Genomic DNA, 25,271 nt, shown 5'->3' on the forward strand with positions numbered 1-25,271 from the left:
CTACCCATCTTTGTGAACTTGGAGTGGTAGTAAAACACACCATCAGTAAAATGACACCTGACCAGATTCTGGGTTATCAGCCTGTGTAATTCCTGGTGCATTGATGGTGCATTGCAAGTTATATAACTTTACTCTCAAGTACTGTTCTTGCATAACACCGATCATTCACTGAAGATCAGCTCTACTTACCACTTCAGCAATTTCTTTCTTTGGTGCTTTTTACTTTTATTTTCCTTGCTGTTTCCTCCTATTTCAACTTGCCATTCTTTAATCTTCCTCTTGCCCCACCTCATCCGGCTCATCACATTCATTTGAGGTCTTTCGTCAGTCTGTTTTCCATTCTAGTTCTCCCTTGGTCCTTCAGACCTGTCCATATTCTCATCCACTTTGGTTATTTGGTTTGTGGATTTTTTTTTACCCTCTTGGTTTTTTTAGTCTCCATTTCCTCACTTCCCTCTTTGCCCTTATCTGTTTTCTCTCTTATCCTATGCTTTCTTAATCATATACCTCCATGACTACCTTGATTGTAGATGAAGCTTTGTTGTCTCTCATTTTATATACATTGTTGAATATGAAGATCTCTGAGATCAAAATACACTAAATGACATACAATTTGCTTGCAGGAGGGCTATTAGGGACAAGCTGTGGGATAACATAGCTGGTACTCCCAAAGGAACGTGCCCTGGTTTTACCTTGAACGTGAAATGCGCTCACGTGAGAGGTAAACTCTCATTATCCAATTGCATTTGTGGTGTTCCTGGGTAGATATATTGGCCTGTGATCATTTGTAGGGCTCTAACATTTCCTGTAGCAACACAAAAAAGGATTTGGAGAGAGAGTGAATTCAGGCAGCCTATAATGACAATGCTGGATATGAAGAGATATCAGTAATGTCTTGGACCTTGGTTGTTTCAGCATCTCTTAGGTCTTTGGTCAGGTCTGAGCACTCTAAACACAATTTTGGGGGTTTTAGATCAAAACAGAACAGATGTGTTGTCTAGGTTGACTGGGTTTTGAGCAAGCCTGTCATCAGCTGCTTGTTTTAGATGAATATACTGTGGTGATACTGTGGTCTACAGCATGGGGCCTTGCTGTATTCCCATGTGACTGTCTCTGCACTTGCCTGACAAGGAGAGAGTCTGGAGGCAACAAAACAGTGCATGAAATTGCTAGTATGTCAAAGTGGCAAATTGTGCCACTGCGGCACAGTTGTCATGCTGGTTCCCTAGTATACTGACAATATTGCTGAGACAAGGAAACTCTGGCAGCATTACAAGCACGTTCCTTCTTTTCAAACTCTAATTAAAAATGTTCAGGTTTTGGGTGTAGCCATTTATATTGACTTGATCTCTTGTCCTCAGTATTATCTGTTATGCTGAAAGCACAGAACACAGATCAGCATATTTCTTTCTGAGCCCAGGTTTGTACTCTGGTTTTACATAAATTTATAAAACCAAAAGCAAACAAAGGCCCTCCAGGAACTCCTTTATAACTTTCTCAATGTTTCTTGGAAAAAAGACTTATAAGAAAATCATTACCTGCTGTATAACATTTTCACTAGTGCCTGGGTGTGAAGTCAATTATTTGAATCACAAGCCTTTGCTGATGTCAATAAAATGTTGAGAAATCTGTTTCTTTCCCATATAAATTCTATAACGAGACTGAAAAGGAAATTAAAAAAGATGTCTGAAGCTGTTGATATTGAAATATGGTTGCAGTTTACAGGACTGAGAGTTTCCTAGCTCTTTCTGAAAACAATTATATGAATAACTGCTGTGATTGTGAGGCCCTTATACATTGCAGAAATGTGATATGTGTGCAAATTTAATTTTATTTAAAAGTTAACTCTATTGTCTGTTCTGAATTTGAATTATTAGTTACTATTTGCATTGAAATTGTTTCAAATCAGCAATACTGAACTTTTGGTTATCCTGATATTTAACAAATACAGTGTTGTATTTAAAACAAAAAGAAAAAAACCAAACCCAAATATGGTGTTATGAGTCACCACAATTCAAAACACTTGTTAGCATTGATAGTCTGAGGGGAAAATGGATTTCAAAACCTTCTAGTTGCCACCACAGTAAATACTAAATCCATGAACAGAAGTTTTAAGAACCTGGACATTGTGATGAACAAAATTTAATAGAAAAATCCAAATTAAGTCTTTGTTTCAAATCACCTACTTTCTTTCAGCTTCTGGCAATTACATGTTTAATCTGTATACACCTGACAAATTCCCTTTTCAATTTTTCGTAGAAAGTGTTGGGTGGAGGCAGGTACAGGGGGACTTCTTGTATATGAGGACAAGAGTGCCTTCCTCACACATTTGTTTTGTGATAATAAATTGTGGTTATGAAATGGGCAAGAAGATTGCTCCTGGCTTGGAGTTCCTTCTTCCTTTTGTCCTTTTTAGCTTTCCAATCCCTCATTGCTTTTAGTCAGAAGGCAGGAGTAAAGCTTCAGTTGCGTCAGTTCTATATCACGAAGAACCACGGATGCCTATGAGCCATGAGGCGGCAGTTTTCATTCCTCTCCTACATTTCTAGTTACTTTAACAGCGAGAAAGGAAAGGGTGCAGGCAAGGTAACTCCTGCCGGAGAGGAGTTTTCAGTTGTTCTGCAAACAAGTGCACATTTCTTGTGGTTTCAGGGAGCTATAGGAGCTAGGAGGTGTGAAGCATCTCATGTTTTCTCTGTCTATCTCTCACCATTACTTCTCTATCCTGCTTGTGCTGAAAACCTGGCAGATCTTCATGTTCTCCCTGTGCTTTTCTCCTTCCCCAAGAATCTGTAGACTCTGCAATGAAATGTAAGCCATACAGCCACAGGGAAGAACAGCTGCAAAGAATGATCTTTGGGGAGGAAGAAAGGAGAAGAGATGCATAAGGGCATTGCACCTGCTTTAAGGAATCCTGAACTGAAAATCAGAGAAATAGCAAACCTCTCATTCAGACCTCAAACAGATCAGTGGTGGCCAAATAGATTGCTTTAAATACAGTGCAATACCTCTGCTTACTGTTAAAAATAAATGTTCTTCTCTACTGGCAATACTGCATTAGCATACTTTAATGGCAGCTGATGCAAAATGACATCATCTTTGGTCATACGGACCTGTACCTACAAATAGACAAAATCCAGAACTATTTAGTGTTAAGGATCTTGAAGGAAATGTATTATTCAGGTGTCGCCTAGAATAATCAGGATCCAAAGACTCCAAGCAGGTGAAAACGCATTGACTGAGACCCTATACTAAGCATTTATTGCTGCATGGCCAAAAAAAATTATGTGAGGACTAAATGGCATTCATTGAAGGTGTTAGGGTAATAGTGCCTTTGCTACTGAGGGAAGCTGACTGCTTCATTCTCTCATATATCTTTGAATAAGCATTTTCTAAAATTGAGAGGAGTTTTAGGAGTTGGGCCTAAGAAGATAGGAGTACCCTCTTTTTAGCTTGATTTCAGAGACAAGTAGAGGTCACTCAGTAAATTTTCTTCTAAAAAAAAGTGCATTTCTGTTAAAGTGCATTATCTCTCTGCAGAAGGTTGCTACTTCCCTTTTCTGTTTTCATGTTCTCTTTCTTGTACATGATGTAACGCAGGGAACACTCAATGCCAAAGCACTTATAATCTTCAGGTTAAATGCATCTAGAATGTACCAAAGAAGCAATAGGATCAGCATGTAATAATTGGATCATGAATCTCATATTGGAAATAAAGTTTCTTGAAAGCCAAGGCAAACTGGAGAGTGACCATCATGGATATTGCATGGAGGTGACAATGGAATAAATGAATTGGAAGTATGCAACCATCTTTCCCTGTACCATTCCCCTTTCAGAAAACAGAGGAAAGAAATAAGCTGATTTCCCTACACTATGGCCTAGATTTCCATCTTCTGACACGAGAGCTTGTGAGGGTCACAAGGACAAGAAAATATATTATTTACAATATTTATTGCAAACTAATTCTGAAAGAAAATTTGGGATGTTCCAGAATGGTATCAAATGAGATTTACCCAATGAATATTTGAATCATCCATGTCTCTTGAAACAAGAATTTGCAACTGTCTTTGCCTTGATCCTCTCTACTTGTAAAGCCTTAGTTTGAAGTCCTATTTGGTGATAGCAGAGCTGAAAATATGGTACAGGACTGCTGCATTCAAAGATTTTATTCCTAGTTGTGAAACACTGATGACTCTACAATAATGACTTTGAAGATCACTGGAAGGATTATACTGGAGGGAACTGGAATAAAGCTGATCTAAAACTGAACCATACACATCTGGATTCTGTTAGGCTAGTTTATTTTTGCATTCTTTTGTATTGTACTATTCAGTTATCTCCGATTGACACTAAAATACGCATTAAAATGTTGAATAATATTTTTTAAAATGCTTTACAGAGAACTGATTGTACTATAGTTCCAAAGATAAACTAAATTTTGAGCTATATCACCTTCATAGGGTTAAGTGGGTAGAGAATGGTGCTTTACTAACTTGAGCATGAGTCAGTATTGTTTTGTAAAGGTTCAGTTTAACAAAGGTTTAACAAAGGTTACAAATAAATTTGCTCTCCTAGAGCCTCAGCCTTGGAGTAACAAAGGTCATTGCTAATTACTTCACTAATCCGTGCGGTTGTAGTTTCCTACCAAGGCATCGTTCCAGTAAGTGGCTTCTGTTCATCATTTCACTCCAGGGCACCAGCCAGTACTGTGTAATTCTTGAGGAGATTTATGGACCTCAGAGTGGGACTCCTTAAAAAACAAGGTGTTAATCAGTGAACCACTGAGTGAGCAAATTGCAAATGCTGAGCTTGCAGAATTTCTTCTTTCTCTGGGATGTGAAAGCCTTACTCAGTGCATCTTTAAGGATTTACTCTTCTGGTCTCTCCCCTGAAGGTCTCTTTTCTTTCAAAACACTGCTAGAAAGTTATTCAGGGTAGAGCTGAAACTAAATACAAGGTGAAAGGAAGGCTGTGCAGTCCTGCAGCATGAAACCCAGGTGTGCTGATGTGCTCGGGTGAAGTGTTATGTTGCTCTGAGCAAGTTGAGACATGGAATCCTTTCCCTTCTCTGCCTGAAGAGGTCTACTTGCACATCTCTCACCTTCAGAAAACTGCTTTGCCTGATAAACTGCTGGGTATGCTGGTGTCATCTGCTTTTCTCTCTTCCAGCACATCCTTAAGTATACCACAAAAGGTGGAATAACTTTTACAGGGAGAATGGGAGATTCAGCAACCACAAAAAGACCAGTGCTCTGCTAGAATATGACATATGGAAAAAACTGAATCACTTCAAGAATATGAAGGCATTGAATCTTTGTATCCCAGTTATTGGATAATGTGGTGCTCAGCATTTTAGTCTAGACTGTAGGACTGGGGCTATGTAGGGGTACCCAGACAATGCCTCTGTGGCACACAGGAGAATTACACAACCTGAAGTAGTTCTTAGTAAAGGAAAAAAAAAAAAGAAGACCAAAATCAAACACAAGCCAGACAGGTTCTTACTTTCACAGGCCACTGTAGCTTTGTAGGGAAGATGGGTACTTCTTCCAATCAAGTTTAAAAAGCATAAGAGCCCCAGCTGCCAGATTTGTGAGGTGAACAGAGGTATGATTTATTGATTAAACCCACAGCTATTAGGGATGAGCAATATGCAGTGCTGCACATCTTGAAAGAGCCTGGATGTGAGATACATTTTTACCTTGATCTGCTCACAGCGCCAGCATTGACTGTTCCCGAGTGTCCTGAGAAGCAGGACTTTAAATGTTTGGAGAAATCCACCAAAGAAACCTCAAGCTTGTTTAGGTATCTCAGGAGTTAGGTAGCAGCAGAATGAGGATAAGCTACATTTTGATATAATGTAGATAATCTAATTTAGACACCCTACTTCTGTTTTTGATCCAATCCAAAGCTCGGACTCCATTTCTGTCATAAAAGAGGGAGGTAGTGCACTGTTATTGCATAAGTATGAGATATCCAGACAGTGTAAGTGAAATAATGTGTAAGAAATAGACAGCTTTTTATCCAGCTGAAGAATTCAAAACTGATCACGAATACTTCCCTGCTGAAATAGGAAAAGGTTTTGCAGCTGTGCTAAGTTATGCCTGAGATAGCAATTTTCTGCATGTTCTCTGGAAGTGATTTCTATCTCAGTGATACTCTCAGCTGAGAGAAAAATATATGTTGGTGGAGGAAATTATGGTGATGACAGCAAAGTTACCTCCAAACTTAACATTGCATGGAGTTAGGACAGGTACAAAGTAGGTAAGAGACATAAAGAATCTGAACATCTTTAACACTGTCCTCAGTTCATTGTCCTCAACAAGTAATAATCCACTTTTTAACAAGACAGCAAGTACTTTGAATTTTGCTGATGTTCTTTTCACTTGTAGCATATTAAACACATCATGTGTGTGTGTTACTTTAATGTGATATTCAGGTCAATTACATTGCTTCTATGAGTTTGAAAAGTACATAAGAATTGTTGAAGTTTGTGTTCTCCAACAGGAAGGTGAGATTAAATGAACATTAAAGAGCTACAAAACCTGTGGAATCTTGCTCTGTAACTTAAAATAGGTTGCATAATGAGGAAGGAAGTTTCTTTCTGTAAACTTGTATTTCAATTCTAATGGAGGATACATTTTGACCTACTGAGGTACCTTTTTCTGGTGCCTGCTACAAGTAGTCCTAGGGAAACTACACCTGACTTTGGATGCTATGTAGCTCAGACGGTGCCAGGACAATTCTTGGTCTTTCTCAGATTCAGCGTTTTTCTTAAGTTAGATATTGGAAGACAAGATACGGAAGTGAAGTTACCAGCCCATCAGATAGTAGTGAGCCATCTATCAGCTAATCCATTTGACTTCATTTGATATATTTTACTGCTCTGCACAGTAGACAATGAGGACATCAGTATGCCATTTCCCATACCTGCACTGGAGCAAGCACAAAATGACATTAAGTTTACAGTGTTATTTGGTTGAAGTCTCACCCTTCAGTAGGATTATAAGCTGAAACCAACAATGTAGTTAAATTCAATTAGAAATAAAGTTATGGTTGTAATCATATGTGCGCATGTGTGTATGTGTGTGTGGCAATGTAAAATTCTGGTATGATAAGACTGTAAGACAATATCAAATGCATTTGTAATTGAGAATGTTTGCAGGATAGAATGAAATTACATTGCTCAAAAGAGCAAGCTGAGAGATTCTAATGGTCCCCCATATGCTCTGCATGATAAACATTCAGCTTATCTTTCAAAGAACAATAAAATTTCATGTACTGCTGCTCAACATAAGGATTATTTTTACATATCTCCATGCCACTGACTCTCTTGTAAGTTAATCTCGTATCTCATCAATTTTTCACCAGCTTCACTCTGATGTTGATAAAGGAGATGGTTCCATCAAATACATCTTGTCAGGCGAAGGGGCAAGTTCCATTTTCATTATTGATGAGAACACGGGGGATATTCATGCTACAAAAAGGCTGGATCGAGAAGAGCAGGCCTACTACACTCTCCGAGCACAAGCACTAGATAGGCTGACTAATAAACCTGTGGAGCCAGAATCTGAGTTCGTCATTAAGATTCAGGACATCAATGACAATGAGCCAAAGTTTCTGGATGGTCCTTACACTGCTGGAGTTCCCGAGATGTCTCCTGTGGGTAAGTGCAAAATACACTGTTGGTATTGTGGGAAATTTGTTCCTATTGCCTTTTTAAAAATTTCATTATTTTTTACTGTGTCACACTAAGCTACTTAATTATCTATGAGGCACCTGCAATAGTAAGATACTTCAAGACTTGAGTGGAAATAACATGCTAGATTAAGTATTTACCCTTTCAAAAATGTTGTGAAACTCAAAATAGCTATGTACGGATTCAGATAAGCATTTTATGGTGTATTTCTGATTCCAGTGTCCAGAGGCTTTATTTTATAATTCTCATTAACAATAATAAGTTTCACATCTATTCTATGGTACTCAGAGATGATAATGTATCATTTTATTCAGATAAAGTCCATCCTTAGCAAAATCTTCAGATTCCTGCTAGTACATAGCATAATTTTTATGATAAGTGTTGCATATATCAGTAACAGTTTACTGTATATCTTTTCTAATACTGAAATCCAGCTCTCTGGGAAATACATGCAAGCCATCAGGGAATGGAGTACAACTTAGAATAGTTTCAAAATGCCAGTGAAATCAGAGAAGAATGGCTTTTAGAGGCTTCAGACAAGCTGTTGGAAAAAAGGAAAAGCTAATTTTTCCGAAGTTTGACTGCTGGGAAGAATTTCAGCACTATCCACTATCTCTTCATTTTAAAGAGATCAAATGCTCATCTGGTGTCAGGTGCCATAGTTTTTTTGAAAGCTGGCTGATTCAGACCAGATAGGAGTTTGGCCTGAAAACATTTTGGTAAATTTTACGTTTACCTGAAAATATAAATCCAAGCATGAAGCTAAAAAAAAAAAACAGAAAAACTTAATCTACGTCAGTGGAAATGCATGTATGGGAAGTCTCACTTCAGGTGAAGAGAGTTAGATGGTAGTTGGAATTAGGATTTTATTTGCGTCAGTGATTTTAAACCATATCAGAATTTATACTCTTACAGTAAGACTGCCCATATAGAATTTGCTATAACCATCTCCTGTGTTTTTCAATGTTAAATAATGCCTCTAAATTAGAGCTAGAGAGAAAAAAAGAATCTTCCTTGCCTAAGTGCTCTGCAGCAATCGTTTGCCAACATTGCTTTTGTATTTGAAACTCAGCTTAGGAGCCAATAGGGGATAAGTAAAGCATTGCTAATGAGTTTTCCATTTATTTATTTTACTAAGCAGTGCACATAGACACTATTTCTCATTTGATATTTGACACTTCATTGTCATCTGTACACTACGTGGATGGCTGAAGAAGCAATAGTAGCCTTTTTAAAGAAAGATGGGCACCACAGCTTTTGAGGAGTATCAGGGAGGAGATGAAGTTGTGATACATTGCTGAGAACTTTTTACTGCTGCACTTTGGAAAAACAGATAATCAGATAATCTAAGACTGTAAAACCTAAATATTAAGCACTTCAAAAGTATTTTCTGTAAATAATATATATATTATTTTAAAAATGCTCTTTTATATTACAATTATATTATTTAAGTGAGCTGTAGCATGCAGCAATGTTTAGATTTTTGTACCTTTGTCTTGTACCCTGAAGAGCACATGCATTTTCCTTTTGCATGAGTTACCTCTGTATTGTCCTTTACTGGTATATTGACATCTGGACAACTACTACAGATACATAAGGATTTACCTACACACACAAATCCATGCTTCTACCCCTCACTCATGCTCCATTTGTTCCAAAAATATATTAGCAATCAATCTGGGGGGAGTGCAGAGTGTGCAGTGGAGAACATAAGGACTATTTCTCACAGTGAGCAGCTTTTGCATATTTTGTTGAATCTTTACCACATAAATGACTGAAATAAATTTTCACTCATGCAGACCGCAACACCAAATGTATATTCAACTTAGGTGACATATTGTGCAAAATTACTGAGACTTGTGCGCTCTCTGACATTTGTTTTGACTATGGACAGTTTCATCTTCATGAGCTTCCTGAAACTACATAATAAACATCTTCATGGTTTGTGTTGCACAGCTACCAAATACTATGTTGTTACTGAATTAAGGATTACCATGAGATGCCTGCGTGGCACTTGTCTTACATAGTCACATTGATTTATAGTTTATTCATATAACACAATTTTTAATTAATCACCTAGAGCATTCATTAAATATTAAGGAGAAACAAAATATCTTTCCCATTTTGTTTAAAATTATATCCATGACAGGGATTTTTAATTGGGTGTTAAATAAAATGAAAGAGATCACAGGACTATTAACTATAAAGCTATGAGAACTATAACATTTAACCTGATAGTAATGCAAGTATAATATTCCTGTATTTTATTTGACAAATATTTTAGGACTTTATCTAAGACTAATTGAAGTCAATCTTTTCTGTTATTTGAAATTACTTCAGGTCAGGTTCAAACTGTATTTGGGTCATGCCCAATTATATTGATTATCCTGGATAGGGTAAATATCTTGATGGCTTGTAAATTTATTCATAGCAAAAACCTCAAAGATATGGTGTATCTGAAAATCATAGGGCTATTTTTAAGTATGTCTCTTGCCTAAAAGATCTAGCAGTGTTACATTTCTAATAAGAAGATTACAAATTGTAGCTAAAAGAGTATTAAAAGAGTGTTTTTGTGATGTTGACCAAAAAAATAGCTGATGTAAGATACTGACTTATTTGGCTTACAGCCAAGGGAACGGGGGATAAAAATTCCAATACACAATTTCATTTTGGGTTTGTTTCGTCTTCTCTACTCTTCAGGCATATCAACACCATTGCTTGTTACCAAGCACAGCAAATATATTTATTGCCATGTTTATTTCATAGAATAATAGAATACCTGATTGGAAGGAACCACAAGGATCATCTAGTCCAATCTCTCAAGGTAAAAGTATAGTTTAAATGAGATGAGTCAGCACCCTGCCAAGCTGCCTCTTAAAACTGACCAATGTAGGAGAATTTACCAACGTCTAATTGATCTCATGGTAAAAAAAGTTTCTTCTGGAGTTCAATTGGAATCTCCCCAGAAACAACGTGTCTCCATTACACCTTGTCTTTTCCATGTGACTCCTCATGAAAAGGGAGTCTCCATCTTCTTGGTAGCCACCCTTTAGGTGCTGGTACATGGTAATAAGGTCTCCCCTGAGCCTTTTCTTCTCAAGGCTGAACAGGCCCAGTTTTCTCAGCCTTTCTTCATACGGCAGGTCTTCCAGTCCTCTAGTCATCCTCATGGCCCTTCTCTATAGCCTTTCCAACCTGTCCACATCTTTTTTGTATAGTGGGAACCAAAATTGGACACAGTACTCAAGGTGTGGTCTGAGCAGAGAGGAATAATGACTTCTTTATCTCTGCTGGTGATGCCCTTTTAAAATCAGCCCAGCATTCTGTTGGCTTTCTTTACAGCTGCAACACACTGTTCACTCATGTTGAGCTTGTCATCCACCAAGACCCCCAGGTCCCTTTCCACAGGGCTGCTCTCTAGCCAGGTGGAACCCAGTCTCAGATGCATTCCTGGATTATGTATTCCCAGATGCAAGACCTTACATTTGCCCATGTTGAATTTCACACAGTTCCTGCTAGTCCACTCGTCCAGTCTGTCCAGGTCTTCCTGGAGGGTGGCTCTCCCTTCTGGAGTGTCAACTATCCCACTCATTTTGGTGTCATAAGCAAACTTCATCAGGGAGCTTCTGGTTCCAACATCCAGGTCACTAATGAAGATATTAAATAGCATTAGACCCAATATTGATCCCTGAGGGACCCCACTTGTGACTGGTTGCCAGTTAGAGAAAGAGCCATTTACTACCACCCTCTGGGAATGGTCCATCAGCCAGTTCCCCACCCAGCACACAGACCACTTATCTAGGTTGCAGTTTGTCAGTTTTTAAAAGAAGAGGCTGTGGGGTACCATGTCAAAAGCCTTAGAGAAGTCCAAGTAGACAACATCCACCGCTTGCCCCATATCAACTGAGCAGGTCACTCCATCATAGAAAGTGATCAGGTTTGTTAGGCATGATCTGCCTCTGGTGAATCCATGTTGGCTTTTCCCAATCAGATGTCCCAGTTTACTGGTGATGCTACTCTGGAAGATTTGCTACATAATCTTCCCAGAGATCGATGTGAGGCTAATGGGCCTATAACTACCTGGATCCTCCTTGGAACCCTTCTTGTATATAGGGTGGCATTAGCCTTCTTCCAGTCTTTGGACTTCTTTCAGATAGAGGTGGACAAATACATTTGATTTTTATACCAAAGGAAAAAAAAAGGAAAAAAAAAGTTTTATATCATTATCTTTGGTACAAGTGAGTAAGTGGGTTTTGAGAGACTGAATGGAGCATGTCTCCCTACAATCACCAGTCCCCTCTGCTTCACTTTATCTAACCTTGCTGCTTGGCTAAGACCAATCTTGGACTTTGTGCCCAAGTGAAGCTAACGTAATGAGGTTGTTGGAGGGGAAAGATGAAGAGGGTAGAACCTTCCTCCAGGTGCTCTCTCTCCCCCATCACATTCCTGGAGGTGCAAGGATGTGAAGACATTGCTGCAGCAGCTCTGGGTGAGGGCCCGTGGCAGAAGCACAGAAGTACGAGATGGTACAGAGCAGAACCAGACTGAGCTGTTGCATGTATAGATTAAGCAGGTATTATAGATAACTTGATAGTAAAGGTTTTTATTATTTCTAGTAGCAGCTGATATCACATAGAAATGTGATGTCATCATTGAATTGTTTTGTGTATTACACATATTAGACATTTAAAAACTAAGCATTTAAGATAATCTTGTTTTAAAAATCATTTTTCTCTTAAATTATTTCATCAATGTTAAAAACAGAAGTCACACAAGACTTTCTCCTACAAACTCATTTTAAAACTTTGTTAAAATACCACACAAGTTACTAGCAAGCTTTTTAAAAAGCTCTGTACAGAGGTTTCTGAAACAATAAACATGAGATTGAAAAAGGATCCCTTTGAAGAATCTCCAACTCATACTAAGCTTCAGCAACCAATTTACCTTTATTTGACCCTATCACAGAAAAGGTTGATCTCTGCAACATGTTGGAAATATTGCTGTAACTCATATCAGATACACAAAGTGTAAGAAATATTTAAAGTTGTAGTTGTGATTCTATAGGTTATAAGTAATCATTTATGAAAGTCTGGGGTAGGGCTAGTGTCCTGATTATACCTGCAGTCCAGGTGTTCGACCAGTTCTGCCATTAACAAGATTTACTAGGATGCTTATTTTGTTGGATGGAGTGAAGGTGTGGTGCCGTTTGTTGACTGTCAAATGTTACCTGTAAGTCCTAATCTTGGATGCATGTATGACAGCTGATATATATAACAATACCTGTGTTATGAGGTAGGGGAAAGCGTTAAGGAGTAAAAGGAAGACCTAATTTTAGTGCAGGAACACAAACTCTCCCTTTGTAAGATGTTGAAGTTGGAACTACGATGCAACTACCCATTTTTCCTCAACCTATAGATTTGTTTATGATCTATGAGTATCCATAGAGCTTTACCGATTACTTACTTTTTAAGAGAAAATAAGCACATGAATTTGACATCAATCCATTGCAAGAAAAAATAGGACAGCTTTGTGTTGCAATTATCATCCTCTGAAGGAATTCCCATTCTTCAAGATAAATCTTCTGAGAAAATCTCTTGAAATCTTCAAATACAGATCTTTCTGTGCATTATATTTCCTTGGAACTGATTTCCTACACGTAGGTCTTTTCACGTAGTTATCATACCTTATGTTAGCTTGCATATTCTTTTTAAAATATATATTGTGCAGAAATCTCCCTCTTGGCATGGGACTTCTGGAAGCACAAAGTTTTTGTGTGCAGCTGGTAAAGAAATAAATACAGCAGCAGTTGTTTTAAAATATCTTTCCCCCATGAGTTGTCAGAGAAGTCGATTAGCACAAAGGGATTAGAAAAGTACCATTGTGTTTTAGTTGCTGATTACACTCAAGTGGGATGATTGCAGAAAGATTTGGTGTTAGGATTTCCACCTAAAAAGTTTTCTAAAGGATCTTTGTGTTTTAGGAGAGAGCCAGTTATAATCAGATTCTGACTTTATTAATCTCACAGAATGTAGGGAGTTTGTTTGCTGCACCAATAGATTTTTACAGCAAACAAACACTTATAAGCTTGCAAGATTTCCAAAATGTCTTTGTTGAGATTGCAGAGCCTATAATTTCTTTGATCTTGTATCCATCTGAAGTCCTTGAAAGCAGCAAGGGCAAGGACCAAAGACGTAACTGTCTGTGAGGTTTATAAGCACTATTGCCAATATTTGCAGACATTGAAAGCTTCATTGGCAGGGCTTAGGGACTTTGTAAATGTGCTAAGCCTGGCTTTCACTAAGGACATAGGATGTCAAATAGTCATTATGATACCCTTGTACTCAAAAGCTGGAGAGACTCTGGCAAGTTTAAAATAGGTCCCTGTATGAAATTACATTATAGAGTAATCTGTAAAATCAGTTTGACATACTGAATCAAAGCTCTTAGTTACTGGTGAACAGAAAATTGATGTATTTTAAGACCTATAACTGATAAATGACTTGACGGATTAACTACCAATTTTCTTTTAAAGTTTCCATTTACTTAATAGTTGCATGTGAAATTTCAGATTGAGATTTTCCCTGTCCAAAAATATTAGACAGTCCACAAGAGAGAAAAATTGCATTTAAAATAGAATTGCAATCATAATACTTTGTCATGGATACTTCAGGAAGAGAGATCAGGAATGTGGGTTAGCTAGGTCATAACTTAAGTGAATAAAGTTATCTTATGAATGATCATTTCTGGTCAGATTTCATTCAAGTAGGTCCCATCCTTTCTAATCTGTACCTTTTTATGGAGAGCTACACTTAATCTTCTCTCCTTCCAAGCCTTCATCCTGGTCCCAAGACTCATTTGTGATCCTCTACTTAACTCAAAATTAAAAAGCTGAGGAAAATGGATAGGATATATAATATATCAGATACGAAGATTTTAAGAACTTTCTTCTATCCATTTCCTGATAAAATCCAAATAAAACTGGCCAGAATACAACTTAAATATTAAGTTCATTCTGCTATTGCAATTTGTTCCTAAAGAGTGATTTCTAGACTTGCTGCTCTCATTTTCACATGTCAAAAATGTGTTCATTTGGAAAATGAACTCTCTCTTTAACGAATTATGTTCCCTAATCTTGTGTCTAAATCCAGTTTATGAAAGAATCTGATCCTCTGCAGAAGACCTTTACTGGGCATTTGCCAAATTGCTACAACATTAATTTGCAATCTGACCTCCAAACGGGTCCCCGGGCTGTTGAATGGAAGTTCTCAATGTTCCAGACAATCTGCTAGTGAGAAAAAATAATCCTTTCTGGCTATCAAAGGGTGGTGACCATGGCCAAGGTCCTGGCTCCAAAGTGTTGTTTTATTCTGCTCTCACCATACATCATGGAAGCTGTTGTACAGAACAAAACAAATGGGAACAGATGTGGAGAACATAATGAATAGGAGCTGGATGCCGAATGAGATCTTCACAAAATATACCCTTCTTACTAGCCAGTTAGACATCTTGCTTTCTTATTCCTGTTACACAGAGACATTTCTTGCTCACAAAATGTTCATGAAGCAGATTATTACCACAACTTCAAGTACTGCAGATTGTTGAAGAAAATTAATACTTTTTAAAGGAATTTAGAGTCAGCTCTCACCAGTTTTTCCCTGACCTTAAAAAGAAACTCTTCACCATCACTTTATAAAAGGGTAAATAACTTCATAGGCTAAAATTAATTTTAATATAAGTGTATAATTATAAAAACTTAAAATACTTATATCTGTATTTATATTTTAATCTTTAAGCACTTGTTACAATTTTAGCATGCAGACTTCTATTCAAAGGGAAACTGTTACTGTATTTCATACTTAAGCATAATTCAGTCACCACCATCATTTAAGAAATATTGTTCACATACCCTCCACCAATCAAAAGCAGAGATAGAGAGGGGGAGCTACTGAATGAGATGTTTTTTATTGCTCTGAGTCAAAGGCTGAGACTATTTGGGAAGATGGAACTTTGTGATATCCACTACTGGTTTACAAAGAGGACCTTATATTCCAAGCTGAATCAGCATGAAAATGATGAACAGTTGTGAAAAGTCTGATTATTTCCAGATATATATTAGCACAGCTTGTGAATAAGTGTAGTTCAAATTTTGGATCTTTTGTGTACAATAATCCCTTAAATATTTTCCAGGTACCTCTGTGGTTCAAGTGACAGCCACTGATGCAGATGATCCTACTTACGGCAACAGCGCTCGAGTGGTTTACAGCATATTGCAAGGACAACCTTACTTTTCTGTGGAACCAAAAACAGGTAACTTTCCATAAACTATCTGTAGTAATGTAGAAAGAAAATGTACATTAAAACTTCCTAGGAAGTTATTAATGTGGTCTTGTGTTTAACTGAATACATACGGATTTTTTTTATCTTTTAATCTCTTATTCTTTAGAATACATTATGAAAACCACACATCTGAGCTATTTGATAAGCAGACATTGCTGGAATGGGATTTTTTATTTTCTTGTCAATCTACCAGCTCCCTGGTCTGCTGCCTGTTGCCATCTTTCTGATCAATTGAAATTTCAAGATACTGTGAACATTTTTTTTTGCAAATGCTTGCTTTAGAAATAACTCATGTCACATAGCCAGATTTTCCTTAAGTGTAGCATGATCATCTTTCCATTCTACATTTTAAAGTGAAGTTTTGTTGTGGGAAACATATCTTTATTAATTTGAAGAAGAAAGCACCGTGCTTCTTATCTGAAATAACATTTTGCTGCCATGTTCAAAACAAATTACTAGTGGAACTTTTTTTTTACTATTTTCATGAAATTTTGTGGATATTTTAAGCCACAAGAACATGCAACCTTCAATCCTCTGCTGTTTTAATAAACATTACCTATTCTACTGTATCATTTCACAGAGTAGGAAAATAAGTTCTCACCCTGTTCAGTTTTGTTTGGTGCCTGAGCCTTCACTTACACCAACATGAACAGTTATAATCTTCATTTCAAAGATGGACAAGTTGAGACAAAAGAGAAACAAACTGTTTACCCTTTTTATCATTAACAATCCATGATGTGAATCAGACCTGAATCCCAATGCTATGACCAAAAGGTCACACTCTAACAACATCTAAATTTGCAGAAATTAATAGTAGAATCATCTTCATATTGCAATAGGTCCTTCCTCAGCAGAGATATATAGCACTTTCTTCCCCCTCCCCAGTGAGTATGATTTATAGTGGTTTTCTCTCTCTCTCTCTCTCCCCATGTATATGTATATACAATATGTATTGCCATAACTACAGCAGACAGGCCTTGAACAATAATATGGTAGTTTCTGCTAAATCAAAATCTTTAAGGACTCAGACTGAAATGTTTGCATACAGTTTCACTTTGATGTGATACTCAAGTTTCCTGTGTGCATGATAATTATCTTCCAAATGATTGGTTAACGTTGCCTGGCAATTTAACTATGGTAGAAAAACAAGCAGGCCAGAAGAAGCGATGTAGAAAAAATAACGTGAAATTGTATATTAATTGTATTTTAACATGTCTTGTAAAATGGATGAATTAGTGCGAGACAGTCTGTTTGTGAAATAAATGTTTCAACTCAGAGACGATTAATGGCAAGTCCTGCATTCATAAGGGAAGAGAAAGAAATAAAACTCTAGCTAAACATTCAACAAATATCAGATGAAGAGATATGTGTCCCAATGTGCCTCTCTTTTATTTAGTTTGTTTATGTTTCCTTTGCTGCTGACACTAAGTGCTGGTGGAGTAAACGGCTGCCTCTCTGGAAATCAGAGTTAGCGGCTGTACTGTGTACTGAGCATGAAATATTCATAAAGTCATCACGTTCTGACAAGGCATATTTATTTTTTGATCTATATCAACAGATGAAACATGGAGCTTTCTTCTGGTTTTCATTTCACATCAATTAATTACAAATTGTATGCAGATCATCAAATGGATATAATGAAAACTATTTCAAATATTACAGTATTTCCATTAATAAATCAAAAATATATTAATTATACTAATGCTTTAGAAGTGGGTAGTGTTAAAGCAAATATATGATAAAATAAGATAATTTCATATGTATGAGGAGTGTGGTATGATATCAATATTAGTAAGAGTTAATGTGATGAATGACTTTTCAAGACATTGTGAAATGAATCTTGACCTTGGAATCTTAAGAATGGATGCAGAATATTCTGTTCTTTCTAGCTCTAAAAGAATGAAAAATCGAACGCAGAAGATTATATCCTCCAGGGAAGGGAGTTACCCAGGACATTATGAAGTCTACAGTTCAGGGAGATTATATTTGGAGAAAAACAGTCGTGGATGCCATGACCCAAAGAATCTAGTACTAAATAAAGATTGGTGGGTTTTGGTGACTACTTAAAATAAGCTTGTAGTTCATCAGTTCAGCTCCTAGACAAAAACTGTGGTATTAGTGTTGACATTAATTCTTTGCTTTCTTGTTGAAGTCATTGATCTGCTGCTACCTTTTAAAGGCAAACTCAGCATTCACAGTGACATATCTTCTTGTGCAACAATTGACTTTACCTTGTCTTCTGCAGGTGTTATCAAGACTGCCCTTCCAAATATGGATAGAGAAGCCAAGGACCAATATCTACTAGTTATTCAAGCAAAGGATATGGTTGGGCAGAACGGTGGATTATCAGGGACTACATCAGTAACTGTCACCCTGACTGATGTTAATGACAACCCACCCCGCTTTCCACGACGTAAGCTACTTTGTAAAAATATGACTTGTAATAATATTTCTAAACACTGTTATTTTCTTTGCACATTATGCTATTTCTAACAAAGAGTAGAAGGACTCAGCTTCTATGTTAAGTACATTGAGAATCACCATCAGCAATATATTATTATTATTGTTATTATTATTATTTCTATTATTATTGCTATGATTATTGCTATGATTATTACTATTATTACATTAGAATAATATTTTTTCTTTACCTAATATGTTTCAGATCAGTTGAAATGAAGTAATGTACAGCAGGTGCATTTATTAATGTATTTTACTCCCTCACTCTGAATAAAAAGTGAAAAAAAGTACACCTTAATATATATTTAGCTCTTGCCAGCTGGACTTCAGGATGCATAATTCTTTAACTCTACTCTTAATCCTTCATATGCCTTTGGCATTTTATCAGGATTTTTTTTTGTGCACAGAGTGTTTCCTAAGGAGTTAATCACAAAAGAGCTGGAAAGTCATCTTTCCTCCATTTACTTTCTTTGACCAAGATGGCTCTGATCCTAACCAAGAGAGGAGAGCATGGTTATACACTCAAACTTGAAGAGTTCAGGAGCTCAGTTTCTAAATAGCATACTGTCTGGGGTGCTTTTCTTAAAAAAAGTCCTTGCTAACTAGAATTAGAATAATGTGAAGAATATATTCACATCCACTCCAGCCTCACTTCCAATGATATAAAAAATAGATTTGTGCATAATAGTTTTCCTGTTATTTCAAGCTACCAACTGCTTGAAATACTAATAGAATAACTGAGGTTATATTTGAAGGTGAGGGTGTTATTGGCTACCAACTGCACTCAGATACCCTTTTGACAGCATATATGTCATTTTGTACTTGAACGAGAAAGCTGGAATTTTCAAGAATACAGATGGTGCTCTTACTGTTGAAGAAATGTATATATATCAGTTTCTAGTCATATTCAGATTGCAGACCGCCTAATCATGATACACAGCTATAAAAGAATAAGAGTTTATATTGATATTATTTGATTTACTTTTTTTACTCTTTGTGGAAAACAAAAAAGTAAAGTATTTTCTTCATTGGAACTCCATAGTAAGCATTCACCTCATGATTTGCACTTAAGTTTTGAATTATGTTTTTGTGTCTTTGCCTTTGTACTTCTCTGATAATAGGAAGAAATGCCAATAGTACTTATAGTAGAGTTCATTGCAAGGAAAACCTAGCAAAAAAAGGGCAATTCTGTTTTAAATTGAAGAATATGTTCTGGTAGCCTGACCAAATATTCAAGTGCATAATTTAAAGGAAGATAGATTTTAAGGCGGCTAGAATTTTTTTAGCCTACAGTCCCAGAAGACTCCAATTTCATTAAACTTTTAAATTTCACAGGATCATATCAGTATAATGTCCCAGAGTCTTTGCCAGTAGCTTCTGTGGTGGCCAGAATAAAAGCTGCAGATGCAGATGTGGGACCTAATGCTGAAATGGAGTATAAAATCGTGGATGGTGATGGTTTGGGAGTGTTCAAAATTTCTGTTGACAAAGACACTCAGGAAGGAATCATAACAATACAGAAGGTAGGTCTGATTTTTTGTCACTGATTCTGTTTCAATCTGTGCAATATGAGGGCAGGTAACGAGAGTATGAGCTTTTTATTCTTATCTGCTGTAAAAGTTACTGTTGGCCATTGGCATATTTCATCTTGACTTCATTGCGTGCACGTGTGTGCGATTTTGAGCATTTTAATTGCTTACACTGAAAATTATTGTATGGGTTTTTTGGCAATAGCTGTATTGTTTTGATGAGGGTTTTTTTAAAGCTCCTGCACATACAAGTTTGGATGGAAATCTAAGCTTTAGTCTCATTTTGTCCTTGTATTAAAGAGAAAATGTGAAAATATATCTTACAGTAAAAATGCAAGCTCCAAAACAAAAATAAATCCTAAACTTATTTTTCAAAAAAAATCTAATTTTCTATGGCTGATGTTGTTCTGTTCAAAAGGCATACATTACTGATGTTAAAATTATGTATCAGTAAGAGTAGTTTACAATATAATAAATTATGAAAATATTATTTTAAAAAATGGAAATATTTTTATTAGCTTTCTATGTGTGCAGTTATAAAACTAACATTATAAAATTGAAAAATCATATTTACATAAAAATATTAAAACTCAGCATTCTCACCTTTCTGTAACACATCTTAATGAGTATACTTTTATTTTGAAATATTTTGCAAGAAAAATTAAATTTTGAGGAGAACAAGAAAAAAACCCCAACACCTTAAACAGAAGAATCTCTTCTCATATAATTTCATACTCTTAATGTGTGAATGCTTAGTAATGACAATACTGTATCTGTAGCCCTAACTCTGCTAAGCACTGGTATCTGTTAAAATGTGGAACTGACTTCATGTTTCAGAGTATGTGTAAGTATGTTCCTGAATGAGGATCTATGTTTGTAGTTAATAAGATTCCATAGAAGACTTTTATTTTCTATGCACTCTTTAATCTCTATAAACTTCACCTACCAGTTGTGCATCTTTCTTGTTTTGTTCTGCTTTTGTTGTTGTTGTTTGTTTGTTTGTTTGGGGGTTTGTTTTTTTTGTTTGTGTTTTTTTCTTTTGTTGTTGTATTTTTTCTGTCTCTGGTGCATCAATTTCTTTTTAAAACGATATAAAATTTCAGTAACATTTCTCCTTTGAAATAAGTTAATATTGCATGACTCTGCAAAGCAATGGGCTAATTCTCTGATGCTCTGAACACCTACTGAGAGCTGGTAAGCATCCATAGATATCACAGCAAATGAAGGATGTTCAGCACCCTTGAAAGATCAGGCTCTAAGATGTGTGATGTGACTCATCTTTTTTCGAGGCAAAAAAATCCATCTTAAGCTTCTTGCAAACTGTCCTAATTTCTGCATAGCACATTTGAAATACAAGTGATGAAAAGTTAGCTGTGTCTTTGTTCAACAGCCAAATTCAAGGTGGCTACTTCAGTTTGCCTGTTTTAAGGTTTTTGAGCAAACATCTGTAAGAAATATGCCTATCCTAGAGGGAAAGCATTTATCAGTGCCAGAGTGAATCAGTTGGGGTCTTTAGCAATCTAATTTGAGAACTGATGACTTAATTTTAATTTTTTGTGTGCTCTTGTAGTCATAGTGTTTGTTCCTGGAATATCCTGTTACAGTATTGCACAGTGGACCAAATAAATGTCATTTATTATTTCTATAATCATATTAGCTAGGGAGCTGAACTGGACTTTTCAGTACTGAATTTGTCCTGTAGCTATGAGACTGCATTAAAAAGATTACAAAATTTTTACCTGATTAAATGCTCCGATTTGCTAATAATTTTTAAACTTAGATGTTGCTATATTTTGGCACAAGATTTCAGAGGGTTTTTTTTCTCTACAACGTTACGACATTTCTCTTATTTACTTACTATTAGCAACTTTTCCCTGCCATACCCAGAGGAGAGTCCCCACACCAAGAGACACCTCCCAAAGCTCTGGATGCCCTTATCTCTTCTTTTGGACTCCAGGGAACTCAATGCCTTGTCCAAGTCTGAAAGATGTTCCTACCAATCCTGCAGATAAAATGGCAGAGAATATTTGCTAGGAGGGAAGAAAGAAAGTGAAGAGCTCAAGCCCAGTGGCTAATAGGCAACGGCACCTTGTTCTTCTCTGAAGGACATGTACATAGAAGACCATTAATGACAGTGTATGCAGTTTAAATGGGCATCAGCCACAGAGCCTAATATGTCAGATCACAGTGGAGTCAGGCAGAGGTTATCCCTGCATGATAATGTGTGCTTGTTAGTAAGGAATCAGGGAAGAAGCTAAGTCTGTAGCCTGGAAGCTGCCTAAGCTTTTTACTATCTGGCACATGACATTCTGTACACTTCTGAGCGCAATTAGCTCTCTGCTTTTCATGTCCCTGAAATCAGCTGAGGCATTGAGAAACAGCTCAGCCTCCAAATGCATGCCCATCATTTTAAATTCATATGTATTTATATGCTCAGATGACATGTCTGTGTACACATCAAGCAGTAAAATGCCAAGGCAAAGACTTCTGAAAAAGCATACTTTGGTTCCAAATGCAAATGTGTGCCTTAGCTTTGCATACTTTTGCTGCAATCATACATACAAATCAGTAGGCCAGGCATGAAAATCACTGCCAGTATCTCTGAGCAGCTGCAGGCACTGCTCCATTCATTTTTGTGCTGGGTGTTTTAGAGAAAGTTTGGCACCTGGTTATCAGGGTTCCACATGCAAACTGAGAATTTTACATTCTATTTTCAGAAGGATATCTGTTTTGAGACAGTTTGAAAAGTTGACTTCCTCACTAAAAACTAAGATTTCAACACAAGAGGAACATCAAGTAAAAAAAAAAAGTTTTCATAAAAAAAAGACAGAAGTAAGATTTAAGAATTCATTGAGCAAAGCAGGATTTTTGTATGCTCCAAGTGGATGGAATATGAAAGAAAATGACCAGCAAAAATTGCAAATGAATTATTTATATATGTAAATTCAGGAAAATTAACTTTTTAAAAAAGAAAGTTACCAAGAATCATGATATTAGAAAGAGAAAAATGTTACATGGCTAGGTATTTCTCAAGATTACTTGTGTATGATATACTTGACTAATACATATATTGACTTCAAAGGTGGCAAAATTGCTGAATGAGATTTAGGTGCATTTAATTTTTGGTTTGCTTAGGTTTTTTTTCCACATAATTCTGAACTCATTTCTTCTCTGCACCCTATAACAGAGACTTCAAAACATCAAAAGTCAGAAGCAGGAAAAAATAATCGTGGTTTTGCTTAAACAGTGATATTCATTGAAATATGGAATGTATTCTTCCTTCATTTATATCTCTTCTGTATTGCTGAATCCAGTTATCTCTTTGGTTTGCAACGGTTTATTTAGGATGAATTTTTCTCTAGACAGTTTGAGAACAGTGCTGTTTTTCAATAAGTAGTAATTCTTCTCATAGTTTCTGTAGCCATGGCAGGACTGAGGATTCCATATTCCTCTACATACTAGTAACTGTTGCTGCCTAGTGCCCACCATCAGGATACACAAGCTACTAGCCTAAATCTCAGTTCAAGCTAACATTTTGCCAGTAGGCTGGGATTCCTATAACTTCCTTGACCATATGGAATCAGACAATGGAGGAATGCTTTCTCTGTTTTCATCCAGTTGGTCTTTATTCCTCCAAAGAGTAAAGAGTAGTATTGTGCTACCTTATGCAGCACTACTAAGAAGCAGGCATGCTGTACCACTGTGCAGTATTTCCTGCTATATGGCTTTTCACATACTTCTGACACGTCTTTCATCCTGGTTAGGATGTTTGAATCAGGATTGAATGAATGCGATGTGAAGTTCATGTATTACAGCAAGTTCCTTAACTTCATTCTAGGGAAAAAAAAAGCCAAACAAACAACTTTTTCAAAATATTTTTTGTGACAAGGGCTAAGTTTTGTTCATGTGTTTATGGCTTAAATAATAGTAAGAGGTTAAGTCTTGATAGAACTGATTTTTTGTGAGATCAGTGAAATTAATTTTATCTTATGACTGGAGCTAGTAAAAACAACATTGAAACATTTACTTGGCTATTTGCACTAAAAAATAAAGTCTACCTTCTTGTGCAATACATATAAAAAAAATTATCCAGCATGTATTTAGAAAGTTATCTAAAAGTGCATAAGGTTGTTTGTTTTTTTTAGGATGCCATGCTCTACATGCAACTTGCAATAGAATATGAAAAATGCTAGAAGACAAACTTGATTTTCCAGAAGCTGTTATATTCAGCAAGTGAATAGGACCCATAAGCACAGTTCAGAACAGTGCTCTCAGCTTGCAGGAAGGATGGCAAAGTGGTGGAAAAACTAGTGAAGATCTTTTCCTGTAACCTGCTGTGCTTATACAATTTGTTGCCTAATAGTTTCAAGTCAGTATGGAAACCCTCCCATTTTTTTTCTTTTCCAACTATCTCTTTTATTATGTAATAATAATAAATAATTTAAATAGTTCTCACTTGCCAAATAAACCAGAAATAAGCTCTTCATTTATTTTTATCCAGTACAGAGAAGTTTAAAGATACCACCTGCTCAAACTTTGTGCTGATGTTGCAAATAATGTGAGAGATTGGATATTCTTCACCCCATAGGCAGATTCTCTGTAGTGAGTTCCTATCTAAAGCTAAATTAGATGTCTAAGTTACTTTTAAGCAGGATTTAGGAAAACATCAATATTAGGTGATCTTTTCAGAAAAAAAGAAAAGTCTTTTACAGTTTTTGAAAAGGAATTGGTCAATTATATTTCTTAGAAGTATTGGAAAACTTTATCCTGGTTCACACTCTGACTCGGTTCTCCATCTGTAGAGTAGGATCAATTCCATCCTGTGGTTTCATTTGTAATTTACATTCTGCTCTCAATGCTCTGCTAGTGAGGACTCAGATCATTTGCATAGTTGCATTTCACAGTGATGAGGGTGTTTGGAAGGAAAGTGTAATTTTTCTGATTATATTGCAGTTTGAAAAAATGTGTTGGTTTTATCTCTGCAGTAGCAACCTTAGAATTCAAGAAACATTTGTGGAAGTGAATAATGATTCAGTCATTTAATTAAGTGTCCATGCAAACCTATGTGTGTACAATTTCAAAGTGAATTCATGTTGACTGTTCACAGAATCCTGATTGCAAGATACATGAATGGAATCTTGGCTTCAAAATGCATAGACAAGACGATATTGTTTGTAGTTTCCAAAGCCCTATTCCTAAAAACAGTGCACTGAAAAAAGCATCATATAAGTACAGCTCTCACTTTATTC

The 25,271-nt window shown here is 36.4% G+C and overlaps 1 protein-coding gene across 1 annotated transcript in view; it reads left to right on the forward strand.

The window, feature by feature from the left end:
* Window positions 1–20,016, forward strand: part of LOC104548681 (cadherin-7-like) — a gene marked incomplete at its 3' end in the record, with an annotated part of 42,298 nt that extends 22,282 nt beyond the window's left edge. The window contains exons 2-5 of the mRNA XM_010194770.1: window positions 7,369–7,663; window positions 15,884–16,003; window positions 18,279–18,446; window positions 19,829–20,016. Coding sequence (XP_010193072.1) covers window positions 7,369–7,663; window positions 15,884–16,003; window positions 18,279–18,446; window positions 19,829–20,016 — 771 coding nt within the window. The remainder of the gene's footprint in view (window positions 1–7,368; window positions 7,664–15,883; window positions 16,004–18,278; window positions 18,447–19,828) is intronic.
* Between the last annotated feature and the right edge of the window lie 5,255 nt (window positions 20,017–25,271).

Source organism: Mesitornis unicolor, unplaced genomic scaffold (genome assembly GCF_000695765.1).
Source record: "Mesitornis unicolor isolate BGI_N332 unplaced genomic scaffold, ASM69576v1 scaffold12801, whole genome shotgun sequence".
NCBI classification, from domain to species: Eukaryota; Metazoa; Chordata; class Aves; order Mesitornithiformes; family Mesitornithidae; genus Mesitornis; species Mesitornis unicolor.